The following is a 13,822-nucleotide window of genomic DNA, read 5'->3' on the forward strand; positions in this document are numbered from 1 at the left end:
CAGACAGCTGGGGAACAGTTCACAGAGGTGGACACAACGGACGTCTTCCGCCCCCTACTGGCACTGAATATCAGTGCAATGACTGTACAGAGCAATGCTTCAATTACATCAACTTTTCGTTTGCAATTTGCAAGAAACCAAATTATCCTTACCAGTCGAGTTATTGCCTTAATCTCTGGTAAACACAAAGCTACTGGTTTGCTCACTTGTCATTTGCAGAGTGCTCTGCCTGAGCACATGTTAAACATTTGTTACATGAAAGTCTAGTAGGATGTAGATTAATCATTTTCATAGGCTTACTAAGCAGTATGCACAGCACAATGACGCAGCACATTTACCATTTGTTCAGAGCTACAGTATAATCATCAGTAGCTGAGTGCAGATTTTAATTAAGTATTTAAGTGCCACACACAGAAGTATACACACCATACACAAAGACATTTCATTTCTTTATTAATTTTGTAAATGTTGAGCTGGTGTACAGAGTAAATTGTCAATAGATGTCCTCAGATCTGATTGGATTAAAAGGCTTTTACACGTAAATTTTAAATTCATGTTCAACTCTCCATAACAATAAAAAAAAAGCAAACAAAACCAGTTAAAATACCCACTAGACCCCCATTTATCCCCAGGTTGCAGGCATTACCCAGAACTCAACAGTCTCTTGGTAGCTACAGCTGTATGATGCTAAAGGTACATCCATAACATAACTAGAATCCCAGTTGACAAGTAAGGGTGCATAGCATTCTAAGTAAATATATATATATATTTTTTATATATTTTATATATATATATATATATATATAGCCTTTTATGTTAAAAACATTTTCTGTGCATGTGCGCAGTTGCATTCCTTAGTATTGAGTAATATGCTATTGCGTTAATAATGTCTTCAATCCATTCTAAAGGAATATACATGTGTTCTCTAGTTTTTGCAACAGTAATATTTTTGCATGAACTTGGTGCATGGCATCAACAGTAGTCCCTCAGTGCAGGGCTTTCTATTGTTCATTTTTGTGCCCCCTCCGCTTTCACTTATTTGGACTCCTTTCAAGCCACGTTCTGTCACCATGTGGAAGCCTTAGAATTGGCTCAGTCTTTTATTTGGTAAGGGGGAAGAAATAGCTCTGGGGTGGGCTGTGTTGAGGAAAAATGCTTGTCATCTTGAAAGACTAGCCAACCGAAGCCACCAAGCTTCCCCATAATTCCATCTTTTTTGTCTTTTGATCAGACCCCCATCAGCTCTAACCCTGACATCAGCAGTGAATTTAGAAAATGGCATCTGCATCACAAATCTACCAAAGCATACCATTATTATGAGCCCTTAGAGCACAAACTGTATGCTATGACATAAGGGGTAACACACCATTACACTGCTGTGCCATTTTTATTGACAACATTTTTGAGATTATCAAAAAAAGATAGTAAAATAGATATACAGAATAATATCTGATGAAGGGCTGTTATTTACGTCGCCAAAACACACTTGAGGCTTCTGTCTTTACATCCCACCTCTTACATGATTTGTTTGTAATGAAATGAGAATGGATCAACAGCAGATACTGAGCTGAACAATAGAGTGAATAGTGTGTTATCTACAGAACCATCACAGATTTCTACGTGATAACAGGACTTACAGCACACCAAGACTTTACATTCATCATCTCTGGCTGTAAAGCCATACTGAACACGTACTGATGGGTGCTTATTGCAACGTTGTTGTGACTTACATACCAAGTCATTACTAACATAATAACGTATTTGATGTCTGACTTAGTGATTGAAAAAACGGATGTAGGTAATTGATATTGAGTGAGATGGCACGCTTATTGAGGTAAATCAACTAAACAAATTAAATTTACATGTATAATCTGAGAGCCTCTGCTCTTCATCCAGTTGTAATACTCTGACATGTCCCAATATCCAGGACTGAATATGTGATATTAAAATCACACGCACTCTCTCACACAAACACACACACTTGGTAGGATTTCTTTCAAGGTGCATATGAATATTATTAGGATTTAAAAACTATGATTGAACACACCTACATTCCCTAATGTGTACGCTATAACAAAGGAAGATACTGGGCACCTTAATAACTGAATACCTTTCTCCTTTAAAGAGGCAAAGTGAAAAAATGTGGGATATGTACTGACATCATTTCTGTGTGAAATAGCATAAAGCACCCAAGCTTAGATAGAACATGAACTATGACCCTAAAATCCTCTCTCTCAGTCATACTCAGACATATTCACACAAGCAATCCTTTTCTTTTGTAAGCAGTTATTGCTTCAGTACAGTTAAGACAATAAATCATGAATAAAAGACATGACAGTAAAAGAAAGGAGTGAAACAAGAGACACACTTTAGGAAGGGTCCGGCTCACAGTTGCGGGTCAGTATTACAGTTTCTCATCACAGTGATTGGTGACTGACTGTCTTTGCTACACTCCAAAGAATTATCAAGGAGACAAACATCTAAGCTCAACACACCCTAGACCCTCAACATCACACTCCAGCGGACTCTTCGTCTTTTACCCAGTCAAAGCAGTGCTACGTTATTACCAGAATTTCAGCTACTCTATCCTCATAAACTGACATCTTCTGGTGGTGGTTCTGGGTGATGAGGTGCAACAGATGCTGCTACAAGCTGAAAGTGGGATCCTGCCCCCTGCTGGAGGTGGACAGGACTGCTACATCTACTGACTGGAGGGGTGAGGGATGAGAGGTGGAGGTAGGACGGTAAGGGCAAGATTGAGGGTGAATATTGGCTCAGACAGACGTCTGATTAACACAAACATCACAAGGATACAACACAGTGTAAGGCGGACAAGTGGGATGGTAGAGCAGGTTGATCTTTCATGATAATCTGTCACTCGCCATAAACCTCATTGTATCTCTCTCTACAAGCAAACCACTGTGAGGCAAGGTCAGGGAGGAAGGTTCAGTGCAGAAACCTGCATCCCAAAGCTCAAATCCCCACAGTACAGCAAACGCCTTACACTATGTCTTCCCTCTACATTTTGACACGTCAAAAGCAAAGGGTGGAAGCACATGAAAAGCACAAAGAAACAAACAACCCGACACACAAAAATCTGACGTTTAAAACAGGCAGCGCAACACAACATTTGTATGTTCTCGTACCCACAAAGATCTCAAGATATATAGAATAATATATGGGTTCAGACCAAACAAACTGAACGAGAAAAACAGGGAGGAATTTCTTAAGTACCTGAAACAGCAGCATCAGTGGCATTGCACAGGGATCCTATAACATAATCAACACATGTAACACACAGTCACGTAGAGCATTTTAGTGCATACGATATTATGTACAACACCGATATCCTTGGGTGATAATTGTAGCTTTACTGGACTTTGAGAAGACTGGGACAGATTTAAAACTAGTCTGTGGTGTTCATAGCTGGAAGAGTGTAGCAAACAAGATGTAATTATGTAATTCTCATTATTTTAGTCTCCCCTTGTTTTTAAGTTTGACTGATACATCTTGCCTGTTGTTTAGAAAACAGGCCAACAATTTACCATACCCTACATTGCATGCCTGTCCCATACAGCAGTGTCTCCTCCCCATTCATCCCCACCCTTTTACCCACCCCTGTATTCCCTCAGTATTTGTAGTTATAGACAGGCCATGCGGCAGCAGTCACTCATGCTCATACAGATAACAGGAAGCACGTTTTGGTTGCTAGTTTTTTTGTTTGTGTTTGGTTTTTGTTTTATATGAAATCATGCTTCTAGCCTAGTAGTAGATTTGTGTTTCCCCATGGTTTCTTTTAAAAAAAGTTAATAAAAACTACAATTAAATTCACTTCTTTCTCTTCTGGTGCGTGCTGATAGTCGGCATAGCCGCCGTGGTTGTCATTGAGTTAGTGTCTATTGCCATTCGTTTCTGTGTGTCTCTCTCTTTTTATGATGATCTTCCTTCTGTCAGCTGCTGCTGGTCATGTGTCCATGTAGGATGGTTTTGGTGAAGGGGTTGAATTCTGTGGAGAGAGAGAAATGCAGTGATTTAGGAAGAGCTACACGTTTGTCTTGCTGCTGTACAACAGTTTGGAACAAAAGACATTTTTAGAGCAAGTGACATGCAAGCTGCAATTATATTCATAAACAAATATGAGTATGTATTATGCCACTGTATATGTAGTCTTTAAAATAGCCCTGGCTAAAATATCCATCTTTGAACAACCCTTCAATTAATCTCTATACAGTACATCACCCAGATCCTTCTAAAGCAAAATGTATTAGTTCTGCACAAGCATCCAAGCAAAAATGGTTGGCAAACATGGGTTCACTTGGAATATCTCAGGAATGTCATGACCTTTACAATTAAAAGGGCAAGTCACAGACAAACACATACACATGTTTGTCTTGCTATACTTGTGAGGACACTTACTGACATAATGCTGTCTAAACCCTTAAACCTAAACAAAACCCAATTCCAAACCTAATGTTGCTCATTGAACTTGTGAGGACCAGCTAAAATGTTCTCATAAGAATACTATTTGAACAACATTTGTCCACAATGGGAAATAAAGACATGCTGTGAGCAAACACACTCTCTCTCTCTCTCTCTCTCTCACACACACACACACACACACATGCCACTGTGGCTCCATATAGCAATTCACTGAACAACAACTGGTCTTGCAGTTGACCAGCTTTACCAAATGATTTTTGGCTGATTTGCACAGTGAACATTGTGCCAACTGTTCGAACTTGTCACCACATGCAGAAAAAACAAACAGTTGGTCTGAAATAATTTATTGCAAAACATTAATGATCTATTTGCATCTACCGTCCATCTGTATGGAATTATATCTGTGTCTCATTTCTGAGTATACTGGGACATTTTGAACACAGAAAAAGTTTTTTCTGCACACAGAGAACAGTGTGTTGCAGAGATATTACTCATCACACAAAGAATGATCAAATTTGAGCAAACAGTCACATGACAAATATAAGTCCATACATACTCTCTGTAAGTAAACAGATTGAACTTCAATGAATCGAGGGTGCAAAAGATAATTATGTTTGTAAAAACTGGAAAGTAGGATGATGAGGTAAAAAGAAACCCTCTGGAGCATTAAGGACCATCACAAGTTCCTACTGATTAATACTGACGGAAACACTTCCATCATCAATTTATCAAAAAACTCTTCTATATACAAGTCAAAATGTTTGCCATGGGTTAGCAGGTTCCTTTTCCTGATGATAGTGTGCCTACTGTTATTGTAATTTGCTCTAAAACCTAAACTTTTGTCCTTTCCTATTTGTGTTTCAAGACTTAGGTGTCATTTTGCTGTGCCAGCATCATATTACGTATCATTAGTATTGAATTAAAGGTACATTGAGATGCATTTAACCCAGAGAGACTGGATTAAATGGCCTAGCCCACAGGTCAAACGAAGCACCGTGGGTCAGTCCCATACCTGCAGGTATGCAGCACCCAGTCTGCCTCACTGCTTAACTCTCCGCAGACTGGCACATTTCACTATCTGAGCACCTTTCTTCACATCCACAGTATCGGGCTACATTGGGGAGGAAGGGGTTGGAGGAAGAAAAGGTGCAAGGATGGAGAAGATGTGGAATGACAGGAGAACATCAAGATGTGAAGGGAATGTTAGTAAGGGAGAGAACAATAAAGAAGGGACAAAGACAGAAAGATCAGAAAGCAGAAACAGAACAGCAGAGGAAGAAGTAGTGTGAGATACAAATAGGTGAAGGGAGAGGAAAGAAGGGGAAAAAGAAAGACATTTTGTCAAGCAAGGACAAAAGTGATGGATGGTGGTCGGCAAGACAGTTAAAAATAAGATGGCATCAGACACATTTACAGTATTTGGGATACTAAGTAGCGTCAAACAACATTTGTAAATACACTTTTAATTAGTTTCCTCAACTTCTAAGTAGATGAGGTTACGCCAAAAAAACACTAATTTCCAGAAGGTTTAGATAATTGGAGCAACATTTTAATGGACATGCTGCTTTCCTAAATTATTTTGTGTGTGAACATTTTGGAACTTCATGGTTTTCTGCATTAATTTGTCATAAAATGTCATTTGATTTTCATCGAAGTCAAGAGTATTAACAAATATAATCTGACTAAAATGATTACACCAAAGAAATTCTGGTCTTTTATGTCTTTATTGAGATCAACCATAAAAACCTCACAGTATGTACATACAAAAGTATGTGAACCCTTTGAATAATGACCTCAAAAAAGCTAATTGTAGCATTGTAGCATAAGTTAAGTTACCGGTACTTAACTTTCAAATTACTTTGGAGGTGTAGACTAGAGCAACTTGTTATTACGTTAAGCACATTATATTTGTTAATACTCTTAACTTAGATGAAGATCAGATCACATTTTATGACAAATTAATGCAGAAAACCATGAAATTCCAAAAGGTTCACATACTTTTTCTTGCCACTGTATGTGTCAAACCCCAATCCTCTGCTCTTTACTGCAGATATAAGTTTATAAAACACAGAATGACTGTAAATAACATTGGATCTGGCTCTGATTCATATAGTCTTGTATGTTTGAGTGATACAGCACACAGTCACAGTTGAGGGACTATAAACTTTAATGAAAGCAACAAGACAGAAGAATTACTCATTGAGCTAACCAGTGGGGTGAGAATGAAAACTATAATCAATGCAATGAGCCACAATCGGTTCACTTAGTCAGAAATGTGAAATAAATACAAATGTAAACTGTAGGTGCACTTAAGTGATTACTAAAATGATGACAACCAGAGTGGGCTGACGAACTGTGAGCACCTTAACCAAAGTGGACTAATTTGTTCCTCTTGCATGCAGAAGATGAACGTGAGGGAGGGATATTTGGGTGGAGATTAATGTTACAACAACTAACCAAACACACTTGCCACTCTATCTCACAAGAGATAGATCACAAACTGTGCTCTCAGCCTGTCGGTACTTTTATTGAGGCTTATCCAAGATAAGATATTGTGAGGAGATGCCTGGTAAATCACAATGAGACTTTCAAGCTTACTGCAGCAAACAGTCTGATCTTGATTGTAAAGTAGCTACAGCACCACAATGATTTACATCAAACAAAGTTGGTGTTCAGCTGCATTGTCTGATTTCACTGAGTTATTTCAGTCCATTTGGGCCCTAAGTGCTCCCTGCACATCTTACTAAAGCTAGAAATTGGAGCCTCAGGTGTTGCAAAGCCTTGTGGCCAACAGAGAGCTGTCTGCAGATCAGAAGCCCACCTTGCTGCTGTCCCGGCCCAGGATCGCGTAGCTCATGAACTGCTCAGCATCAACCTCCAACTCATTGGCATCCTGCAGAGACCCCTCCACGCTGACCTCCTGAACCCCTTCCTCACCTGAACCTTTCCCTCTGCGCACAATCTTACGCACAATCTATCACATACAAACGTATACACAGTCACACACAGGAGGGTGGGTGAGAGTGATGGGTGAAAGCAGAGTGCGTATAAGGCAGTCAAGATACAAAAATGTTGATGAAGAAAAAAAAAAACATGGAGTATATCCATAGTGTAATATGATATTTGATGAATGCTGATAAACTTTGTAATGATTTTAATTTAATAATGATTCTGTGTGTGAGATACAATATAAGGGAAACAATAACTTAACTTCTGTTTAAAAACAAATGATAAAAAACATATTGAAGTGGCTGACCTTTTTTGTGACAATGTTTCCATGTTCATCTGTGAACTGTTCTTCGCTTACGTGCTCCCCAGGAAGATCTTCAACCTCATCACCCTGTGGACAGAAAAGTATTTGTGCCATTAAAACACTTAACTTAAGAAAGCCTAACTTCCATTTTCTTCTTCTTAGTAGAAAGGAAAATAAACATCCAGTAAATTATAGACGTAAAGGCCATTTTGAGATAGCTGTCGCTGCAGCGTATTTATGTGCATGATATAAATCCCTGCACCAACTGACAACGCAGAGAAGCAGATGAGCGACAGATGGGTGAGGCGTTTGAGGGTTGTTTGCGGAAGCATGTAAATTCAACATTTGGGATCCTCTGAAGTAATGTTCCTTAGTGGCACTTGTAATTACAGTTCATGAAGTTCATGACCTTACTGGTACAGCCCCTAATAATGTGCAGGGTGTCTACACAGCTATTTATGAGCTGAAAGAATTTCTTGCAGCCAGACAAGTGAGCAGAGAACAAGGGTCACTAAACCCTGTGCATACATAGGCATACATACATAGGAATGTGAATAAAACTCTAAAAATCACAACCACACTCATACTTTGTGGTGGCATTGCGAGAGTTTAACATACACTGGGAACAAATTGCACAGACACCACGAGAACAAATATGTTGAGCCAACAACATCTATTTACATCTATAACAGAAGACACATCTAGCCATACTCGTGCCATGATTTGATATTAACATAACACAATTAATGTAGTATAAACTCAATCTTTTTATCGATTTAGTACCTAGTTTTTCTACACACAGTGTTAATCCTTGCATTAAGCCCACTCCAGTTGAAAGCAGCAAACCCTGTCAAAACCCTTGTTACCATTAGCATATCCTGTACCCCCAGCATAACCTGTCATTGCTATGTTCTTGCCAGTAAATCCTTCCTCCAAATATTCTGCTTGACTCTCCTCTGTCTCTTTATCTGTACCTTGAGGATGACTCTACGCCGGACCACTCTCGTAGTGACGTTCTCTTCTTCATCAGCCACTCCCTCGACCTCACCGAGCTCACGGTCCAGGTGAGTGTGTATGTAGGTAAGAACGGACCGCACTGAACCGCTGGCTATGTGAAGGACATTCTGACAGCTGATTACCAGGAAAGCCAGCAGCACAAAACTGAAGAGCAGCTCGGTCACTAGTGCCCACATTGCCCCACTTAGATCACCAATAATTCAACACTGCACACAACTTCACTCCCCTCTGCCTTCAGCGACGCCTGTTTCCCACACAACTCTTCTCTCAGCTGAGAGAGAAGGTAACAGCTGCAGCCTGCTGCCTTTTGTCACTGGTTTAGTCAAACAGGTTTGTTTTTTTCAGTTCATATCTGTCCTCCATTAGCTGGGGCAGTGGGCCCTTCCTCCAGGTCTGTATTTCTTCTCCTTCCCACTGTCAAGTGAGGAGTCCCCAGTCAATGACAAATCCAGGCAAAAGCAACCTTGGGAGGCTTCAATTCCCTCCTCTCTCTATTTCTGACCACATGATCTATGGGCTTTAAATATCACTAGGTACTCCAGCCAGGCTCTGTATCCTGTAGTGAAAGCAATAAGAAACCTTTCCCAGACTTTTCTTACAAACTTCTTACTCTCCCAATTAAAAAATGTAATTCCCTATTATCCACATTGCCTGGTAGACACATGTCTTCAAAAACAATTTCTCACTATGCAGATATTATCATGCAAATTGGGTCAAAATGCATTCTTTAATTACCAGGGTGAACCAGTATAAAGCCAGTATCAAGCCCAGAAAGGCCTTAAACACAACACTCTATTTTTGCTGCCACACAGTTTCATGGCTGAGATTGTCCATTGCAGTGGGATATGTTTGTGTTGTGCCAGAAAGTTAACACATGGGAACTCCAGTGGGATCATATAACAGTGAGAATGCTTGCTATATTTGGCTGGACATGCTGTTGGTGCCCATTTTGGGCTGTCGACCCTGTGTGTAGCCTAAATGTGTGCGTGTCTGTTTGTGTATACTTACTGTATGTTTCTAAGATCTACCACAAATTATCTACTGTTGATCTGAACTTCAGGCATCACTGATAAAATACAGCAGACCTCTAAATGTTGTCTAATCAACATGGTGCCAAAAAAACATATTTTACTATACTTCACAGCACTCAAAAAAACCCCAAGAAACTCTGAACTAAAGTGGTGATGATAATAAATGTACTGTTAGCATATTACCAATGGCACTGTGAGCATTTTAACCTCACAGATGTGGTTGACACACAGGTCCTAAGCCAAAAAGAACTATTCAGTAAAAGGATACCAAAAATATGCAAAGGCGCTGTCATGTTAATGTGGTTTGTAGTTAAAGCTGGGTCATATTAACATTTATGGAAACTTAGTGTGCGGCACGCTTACCTGGCCCTTCAGGCGCATGTCGTCCCAGGCCCTCAGCTCTGGTACCCTGTGTGGGAAGCCCAAACCCTTCTCAAATGGCTGGGTACCTCTGAAGTGCCCCCTTAAGATCTCTGAGTGGCCCATGTCCCTCACAGGCTGAAGCAAGGCCTCCTGGGACACATGGGACTGGTCTCCATCCAGAGCGTTACGTACTGAGGACATCATGGTATCCATGGTCTGCCTGGGTTTAGGCTGACTGCCCACCCAGGCCTGAGTAGGATCAGTGGCAGGGATCCACCCTGGGCCTGTCTGTTCCTGCAGGTAGGAAAGGAAAGAACCTCCACCACCTCCATTTCCACCATTACCTGACCTGGAAGGAGAGAATGGATGGAGGTGGTACATTAACTACACATGCTGTTAAGAAAGTAAAATATATTTCATAAGTCCTTGGTCACTTCCTCCACTTGGAATTTTCTAAACAACTCCAGCTCACCACATTTGACACTTGCTGACATGCAATAAAGTTAAATAGGAGGTAATACGGTTGTGACTTTGCTCTGTCACCTGAGAGGCAGACAGAGGTCGAACTCACCTGTCTCCATTTCGATCTGCAACACAGCTCAGACCAGGTGACTCACTCAGCCGAGCATACACCCTTTGCTGTCCTGCAACAAGAGAAAGCCCTTCCTCTGAGCCTGTCCCTCCCCCTCTTCCTCCTCCTCCTCCTCCAGCTCCATCTCCACCGGTCGTACTGGTGACTGCTGATGCCTCAGAACTTGCCTCTGACCCCTGACAATTGTTCAGCCCGTTAAGATTGATCCCAGCGATGGTGCCCCCAAGCGACGCTGGCGTGGCAGTGCTGAGTGAGTCAACACCCATCTCTGAATCATCTTCAGGTAGCTCAATGGAGCCACTCAGCACCCCACCCCCTCCACTGGCTGCGCTGGCCTGACTAGCCGGCCGTCCCAGACTTCCATATGGCAGCCCAAGCAGGCCTTCAGAATCATCAGCATTGCTGCACTCCAGCGAGGAGTCCTCCACAGGAACTAGGGAGGGGCTGTTGCCTGAGGGCCACACCTGCACATCAGACATCTCCATGAGGGTGTCTTCTTCTGTGGTGGCAATAGGTGCACAGTCTAAACTGGAGACTTCCTGCCAGTAAGGCTCAGCACCCAGCGGAGAGGGCAAGCTGTACTGCATGGAGGCTGGTGAGAGAAGCTCTTCCTGCGCGAGCCCATAACCTGGAGCGAGACAGAGAGAGGCACACTGACACCCAGCCCCCTGCCTCGCTCCACACCTCACCCCCCACAGCACCGGGACCCAAGGAGGGGGTAAGTGCCCCTGGCCAGGAGCTGGGCATCTAGGGGAGGAGTAGAGGAGGCTGAAGGGACAAATGGGAGGTGAGTGGAAAGGGAGAGAGAGGAGGGCCAAGACAATAGGAGCTAGAATAAAGGTGCAAGGAGCTTAGGACAAGAGAGCAAAGGCTGGTTTTAAGAAGAGGGATTGTCAAGCTTGATCAGCCAGCACTGATGGTGAGAGCAGCAGCGGCAGCAGCAGCAGACACGGCCGGATGGACAGAGAAACTAGAGACTGAGAAGTTTGAGCCCAGCAGTGGCTGATGCTGCTCTGCTGGCTGCCACCTGCAGGGAGACAGACAGGAATTACTGCCTCTACACTGAACCTGGGGCTGGGACACACACCTGTCCAGAGGTGACAGTCACTGTCACGCATACACATGCCATAAAGACACTCTATCACTCTCTGTCTCATACTATCACACACATGCACTCATATTCGCATGCTTTCAAATCCTCTCAAAAACAGGCAGGTTAATATTGTCGTCAGGCTGGATAGCATGCACGCAGGCAGTCTCATTCTCTCCTCAGATACAACACATCGGCTCACTCAACACACCTGCTTGCTGTTTGGTATCTGTTATAATGCATTTAATGTAGCTATACAAACAATTATGTTATAGCATTGCTAATATTTATCTAAACACATAGACAGTGCAGTAGACTTTATTTGTCTACTATTGTGAAAGTCACATGGTTGCTGCCTCAAACATACATTTTAATTAATATGCAAGTGCAGTTAAATAAATGAGTAAAACTGCACATTGTGCTGTGGACTCAGGTCACTCCTACATCTGTTCATTGAACATTGTTTGCAACAATATAATATTTTTATATAGCAGTCCTGGCATGATAGTGTACAATGTCACATTATATTTTGTCACTTTATATTTCACATCAATATATTTGAGGGAGTTAATAACTGAATATAGCACATCCAGTTGACAACTACGAAGAGTGCATTTTGCAAATTGACCAGCTACCCTGTAAACGGGTTGAATAGTTTATGTAAAAATGTGATGAATGGCAATGTAGTTAAAGCAGTTAATTGATACTATGACTCTAATGAGACATATTGCTAAGAAGTATAGTAATAGACAACGAAGTACAGATGTGGAAAGACATGGTACCAGGCGTACAGTATGTAGATACTGTAAGAGCAAGAAGAGGAGGTGAGTAGTAGAGAGAGAGGCTGACTGTATGTGTATACTGTACAGTGACGAGAAAACTGCAGAGTGCTGGGTGTAACTCGAATCACAGTTGGCAGGGCTACTGTTGGAAATTGCTGAGTGCGCAAGAGATATTTGTGATGCCAAGCAGCCAAAAAGACCTCTTGTCCTACTTTCTGTTCTCTCCTTCAGATCCTCAACTGCTATCAGATGTATACAGAAACTACAGATCAACAAAAAATCTGCTAAAAAAAATAGCAATAACAATGAGTGCTTATACAGTTCTGTTACTGACTCTTCTGATCTTCATTGCTGATAAAATCCACATATTCACATTGACGTTTCAGATATCTGCCTTGTCACCTTCCTTAAACGTTTAGGGGTCCCAATCACAAATGCTTGATTTTAAGTGCTGAATTACTTTATCTGTCAGTGTTACTGGAACACTAAATGACATACGTTTCAACAAATATAGTAACAGTGAACATTTAATTTTTACAGTTTCTCAATTCTACTGAAATCACCCTGTTTTCTGTTTACATTCCTGTGTATTAAGGATCATTTACAGCTTCAAAATGTCATTTGTCACTGTGGATGAATGCGTTTGTCAGTCCTCTCTCCTCATGTCAGTAGGTAACACAATGGGAACACAGTGAAATAAAGATATTTGTTAAATAAAGAAATTCATGGAATGAGAAAGTATAAGAGATCTGTAACGTGGTTGTGACTTTCTGACCCCCAACTGAAAGACACAAGCAAATATAGTTTGCTCACTTTGCCCAGACACTGAAATAGTGATAAACTGGACACATGGAAGACAAAACACTTACATCATCTAACTTTAACACACATAAAGATGCTCACACTGGTATGCACACACAGACAGACTGATGAATTCACATTAAACAATAAACACATTTTGAGTAAAGGGGGTACAATATCAAATTGACCCTCAGACAACACTCAAAAACATTAGAAACACATTATTCACGCAAAATAATTTATGAGATGGACACTTTTCATAGAATCGGTAACTTACAAAACAACCACAACATTCATACATGAAGAGAGCAGACAGAAATCACAGTTCACAAAAAAAGGTCTGTGGCCTTTTTTTAAAACCCCACATAGGACAGATGACTGAGGACAAACAGAGACAGACAGTAGAGTCATGCTCAGTAAACAGGCCATGCACAAACACTTTGTCTGTTGGTC

General features: G+C 41.2%; 1 protein-coding gene across 1 annotated transcript in view; it reads right to left on the reverse strand.

Annotated features, from left to right (window-relative positions):
• Nucleotides 1-3,627: 3,627 nt before the first annotated feature.
• The window catches only part of ank1a (ankyrin 1, erythrocytic a), a 36,990-nt gene continuing 26,795 nt past the window's right edge, over nucleotides 3,628-13,822 (reverse strand). The window contains exons 39-45 of the mRNA XM_026343020.1: nucleotides 10,676-11,324; nucleotides 10,105-10,453; nucleotides 8,668-8,907; nucleotides 7,697-7,780; nucleotides 7,262-7,414; nucleotides 5,453-5,551; nucleotides 3,628-4,006 (exon numbers count right to left, since the gene is read on the reverse strand). Coding sequence (XP_026198805.1) covers nucleotides 5,480-5,551; nucleotides 7,262-7,414; nucleotides 7,697-7,780; nucleotides 8,668-8,907; nucleotides 10,105-10,453; nucleotides 10,676-11,324 — 1,547 coding nt within the window. The 3' untranslated portion in view covers nucleotides 3,628-4,006; nucleotides 5,453-5,479. The remainder of the gene's footprint in view (nucleotides 4,007-5,452; nucleotides 5,552-7,261; nucleotides 7,415-7,696; nucleotides 7,781-8,667; nucleotides 8,908-10,104; nucleotides 10,454-10,675; nucleotides 11,325-13,822) is intronic.

Source organism: Anabas testudineus, chromosome 9, assembly GCF_900324465.2.
Source record: "Anabas testudineus chromosome 9, fAnaTes1.2, whole genome shotgun sequence".
Classification (NCBI taxonomy): domain Eukaryota; kingdom Metazoa; phylum Chordata; class Actinopteri; order Anabantiformes; family Anabantidae; genus Anabas; species Anabas testudineus.